This window comes from Ursus maritimus, unplaced genomic scaffold (genome assembly GCF_017311325.1).
Source record: "Ursus maritimus isolate PB19 unplaced genomic scaffold, ASM1731132v1 scaffold_4, whole genome shotgun sequence".
NCBI lineage: Eukaryota > Metazoa > Chordata > Mammalia > Carnivora > Ursidae > Ursus > Ursus maritimus.
In genome coordinates this window covers 79,135,224-79,140,068 of record NW_024426552.1, presented here as the reverse complement: position 1 = coordinate 79,140,068, position 4,845 = coordinate 79,135,224, and the positions used below count along the sequence as shown (strand labels likewise).

The window sequence follows — 4,845 nt, the reverse complement described above, 5'->3', positions numbered from 1 at the left end:
TTTTTTTTTTTTTTTTTTTTTTTTTTTTTTTTTTTTAGCATGGAGGGTTATGCAGGCCTGTGGCGGGGGAAACAGACAGCAGGTAGCCCAGCGTGGCAGAGCTGACCTGGGCTGGGGAGTCAGACAGCCCTGGCTGTGAATCTGACTCAGCCTTTTAGTACCCGTTCTCCTTCCTGCATCCTTCTCTGGTGGGATCTCTTGGATAGTTTGTAACTCCCTGGACCTTCAGAGGAGCAGGTGGGATGCAGCAAGCAAGCCTACTCCAATGGGGTGGACTCCCCGGACGTGGAGTCAGAGAGACCTGGCTTCTGAGCTCCACACCACCACTAGTGGGCTTCGCTTCCCTGAAGGCCTTATTTCACCGCCCCGTGTCTCAGTTTCTTACCTATGAATTGAGCTCTGTAGGCACAGCCCTGGAGCGCCTCCTTCCCATCCCTTGTCCTGTCTCTCACAGGCCCAGGGCGTGGTGAAGGACCTGGAGCCTGAGCTTCTGCGGCACCTGGCGCAGGGCACAGCCTCCCTGATGATCGCCACCAAGGGGAGCCCCCAAGGGGAGCTCCGGGGGCAGGTGGGCAGGCAGTGTGGGCCGCTGGGGATGGTTCAGAGTTGAGCGGGCACCGTGTGCTCTTGCCTGAGTCACTGGCTCTCTCCGAGCCCTGGGGGTGGTGATATCTCATTCCCTGGCTGGTCGGGAGGATGAAGCCGACAAGGTACACGACGAGGCTGGCAGCAGGCCACCCTGTCCCTGGTTGGTTGGGTGATTGCTGGCGCTAATAGCGTCTTCCCCGGGGCGCAGGGGTGCTCAGAGGTCGAAGTGTCTTGGGCAGGCAGGCTGGCCGCAGCTGGCGGAGACGCGAGGGGGAGCCCGGGCGCTGCCTCAACCCGCCTCTCCTCCCAGGTGCACATCGCCAACCAATGCGAGGTGGGTGGCCTGCGCCTGGCGGCGGCGGGGGCTGAGGGAGCGTGGGCTCCCGGGGCTCTGGATGCAGCGGTCGCCGCACTGCCCGCTCTGCCCGCGCTGCCTGCTGTGCTCGGCCCGGACGCTCCCGCGCCAGCCAAACCCGGCGGCCCCGGGCAACTGCGAGACCCCAACACCTGCTTCTTCGAGGGACAGCAGCGCCCCCATGGGGCTCGCTGGGCGCCAAATTATGACCCGCTCTGCTCGCTGTGCACCTGCCAGGTAGGACGCCACCGAAGGGCGCGCTGAGGTCTGGGTTCTGGGGCAAGGGTCGCAGTTAACCCCCCACCCCCCACCTCTCTTTGTAGAGACGCACTGTGATCTGTGACCCCGTGGTGTGCCCCCCGCCCAGCTGTCCCAGCCCGGTGCAGGCACCGGACCAGTGCTGCCCTGTGTGCCCGGGTGAGTGTCCTGCCCGAGTGGAGGGGGTCCTGGAAGGTCCACCCTGGGGGATGAGGCCTCTGGGGAGGGAAGGGGGGTGGTCATCCCCTGCCTTCACTATTTCTTTGGCCGCACAGAGAAACAAGATGTCAGAGACCTGCCCGGGCTCTCACGGACCAGAGACCCTGGAGAGGGTGAGCTGGAAGTCTGCGTGCAGGGGTGGAGAGCTGTTGGGTGGGACCAGGAGGGGGACGAAAGGGTGAGGATATATGTGTGTGGCGGGGGATAGAGGGAGGCTGAGGGGCAGAGATTCCAGATGACATCTGACAGGCTTCATTAGTCATTGGTCCACAAATGGGCCCTGGGGTTAGAGTAGTGTGGGGTTGGCCTGAGACTCCAGCCTTGATTGTGGGCCCAGCCAATGAGCTCCATACTCATGGCAGCTGGGCACTGTCCCCCCCACCCCCACCAGGCTGCTATTTTGATGGTGACCGGAGCTGGCGGGCAGCGGGTACCCGGTGGCACCCCGTCGTGCCCCCATTTGGCTTAATTAAGTGTGCTGTCTGCACCTGCAAGGTATGGCCGCCCAATCCTCTCTGGCGCCGTGACCCAGCAGGGTCTGCAGAGGTGGGGAGGGGGCTGCCAGAAGAGGAGAGCCCAGCCTTGGTGAGGAAGTCTCAAGGATTGAAGCACTATGAAAAGTCCTCTGAGCTTTGAGAGTCGGCTTCCTGCAGGAAAAGGGCAGGGCTGACGTGGGTGTGAGTTCTGGCTCTGCCTGCTGACTCGCTCCATATAGCCCTGGCATTTTCTGTACCTCCCTGAGCTTCTCTTTCCACTCCTATAAGCAGACAGGAGAGCAGCTACATTGCAGGGCTACCATGAGCATTTGAGTTCAGGTATAGAAAACACCAGTCCAGGGCCTCTGGGTGAAGGGCCATGGAAATAAAACATTTGAGGGATGGGAAAGGGGAGGGAGGAAGCAGGAAGCTCCTTTTCCTTTCTGACGCCCTCCCTCAATGGATCCCTACAGGGGGGCACTGGAGAGGTGCACTGTGAGAAGGTGCAGTGTCCTCGGCTGGCCTGTGCCCAGCCTGTCCGTGCCAACCCCACTGACTGCTGCAAACAGTGTCCAGGTGAGGGGGTGGGCACGGAGGGTTCTTGGGGCAGTGAGGTGCTTCCCCGCCTTGTCCTGGGTGAGGGGGTGCATGGGGAAGGTGGCTGGAAGGGACTTCTCAGCTAATTCAGCATTTACTGAGCACTGCCCTGTGCCTAGCCTGCAGCCAGGGCTCTAAATGCATTTGGAAAGAATGTGCACGTATTTATTAGTGGGCTATGATGGGTTCCAGTTCCTGCCCCATCCAACCCCCCTCCCTCCCTTCCTTCCTTCGATCCAACCATCCAACCATCTATTCATCCATCCTTCCTCCCATCCATACTCCCTCTCTCCCTCCCTCCCTCCAATCCAACCACCAACCATCTGTTCATCCATCCTTCCTCCCATCCATCCATCCATCCATCCATCCATCCACCCACCTACCCATCCATCCATCCCTCCACGCACCCATCCTCTCATCCAAATTTGTCACCCACTAAGTGCCAGAAACTGCTAGGTGTTGCAGATCCAAAGACAAATAAAACCTGGGTGGCCCTCACAGAACTCACATCCGCTGAACTCTTCCTCCCTCCCTCCCTCTCTGCCTTCCAACAGTGGGGTCAGTGGCCCACCCCCAGTTGCGGGACCCCATGCAGGCCGATGGGCCCCGGGGCTGCCGTTTTGCAGGGCAGTGGTTCCCGGAGAGTCAGAGCTGGCACCCCTCAGTGCCTCCCTTTGGGGAGATGAGCTGTATCACCTGCAGATGTGGGGTGAGTGGGGAGTGCGCTTTGTGTGAGGTGGGCATGGGGGGGCTGGCCTAGAATGGGGAGAACTTTCTGGGGAGGGCAGGCTCCTAGGAGTGGGCTTCCCTGAAGAGACTGAAGCCTGCTGTGTCCCTGTGCCTCTGGGTACCCTCAAAATCTGCTTGTCCTGCACCAGGCAGGGGTGCCCCACTGTGAGAGGGATGACTGTTCACTGCCCGTGTCCTGCGGTCCAGGGAAGGAGAGTCGCTGCTGCTCCCACTGTGCACCCCGGCGGCGTAAGTGAGGGGGTTGTCTGTGGGGTACCTGGGGAGGGAAGGCGGCACCTGCCACCTGCCAGGAGCCCTGCTATCTGCTTCACGAGTGCCATTCCATTCCGCCACACAGCAGCCTTGTGGACTTGGTATCGACTGCTTTTTCTTTACAAATGAGATTTCTGAAGCTCAGAGGAATTAGGCAGCCAGACCAAGGTCACACAGCTCCAAACCTTGCTCCCTTCTGTCTCCAGCAGCTCCAGAGACCAGGACAGTTCCAGAGCTGGAGAAAGAAGCTGAAGGCTCGTAGGGAGCAGCCAGAAGCCACCTGACCAAGAGGACGGGCCTGGGCTGGGGGAAGGACGGGCGCCAAGGACCCTGCATTCTCCTGTGGGAAACCCGGTGCCTTTGGCCCCTCTTTTCTGCCTCTTCTCCCTCCCCCCACTACCTCTGGGAACCACACCTCCACGAGGGGAAGGGGCAGCCAGGGCAGACCAAGGCCACGGCCTCTCCAGCTCCTGCCCTGTCACCCTCCAGCCTCTGCCTTGGAAGCCCAACCCCTTTCTTTCTGTACATAGTGTCACTGGCTTGTTGGGATTTTTAATTTATCCTCACTCAGCACCAAGGGTCCCCACTTCACTCCTGCTGCCCCTGAGCTGAGCAGAGTCATTATCGGAGAGTTTTGTATTTATTAAGACTTTTTTTTTTCCCACTCTCAGGGCTCAAAGTGTTTCTTTGTGACCAGGGACCTGAGTGGGCCCCAGTGGAGAAGGTCTGAGAGTGGGAGCCCTGGCTCCAGGGGCTTCCCTCTGAGCCTTGGGGAGTGTGAAGAGACCGGAGAGGGAGAGGGAGAGGGGCGGTACAGTCGTTGGCTGGCATGCCCGGATTCTGCAGTGGGGCCTGGCACTGTCACTGAGACGGACCAGAGCCTCAAGAACTCAGGCAACCCGACACAAGGGTGGTTTCCCCTGGCCTACCCGTAGCCGGCATTTTGCTGACCCCGTGTTTGAAGTGGCTCCAAAGAGAGAAACAAAAGTGCCACCAGCCTCTATCTTCTTTGTCTCAAGGGAGGCAACCACGCCCCTGTTATTCTTTTCTGGAAATGAATTGTGTTCCAGACCCATTCGGGGGCAAATCTGGATCAGAGTGGACTGGAATCGGCCCTGGCCTCATTCTTGGCTGAGCTTATCTTGGGACCAAGTGATGTACAGAATAAGATAGGACCCCTCCCCCCTGCCCCCCCCCTCCTGCCATCAGTGACCTGGCAGGCCCACGGAGCTCTGGGTGGGAGGGGGGCGAGGGAAAGAAGAGTGTCAGCATAGAGAGCTAGCAGCGTATGTCCCTGCAGATCTATCTTCTGTATGAACAATGTGGGATAAAGTGGGTGTGGCATTTTAT

General features: G+C 59.5%; 1 protein-coding gene across 1 annotated transcript in view; it reads left to right on the top strand.

Moving 5' to 3' along the window:
- Positions 1-4,158, top strand: part of CHRD (chordin) — a 9,032-nt gene extending 4,874 nt beyond the window's left edge. Inside the window, 9 exon segments of the mRNA XM_040621494.1 lie at positions 455-568; positions 899-1,180; positions 1,267-1,360; positions 1,477-1,533; positions 1,812-1,915; positions 2,370-2,472; positions 3,048-3,202; positions 3,372-3,471; positions 3,702-4,158. Coding sequence (XP_040477428.1) covers positions 455-568; positions 899-1,180; positions 1,267-1,360; positions 1,477-1,533; positions 1,812-1,915; positions 2,370-2,472; positions 3,048-3,202; positions 3,372-3,471; positions 3,702-3,757 — 1,065 coding nt within the window. The 3' untranslated portion in view covers positions 3,758-4,158.
- Positions 4,159-4,845: the final 687 nt, after the last annotated feature.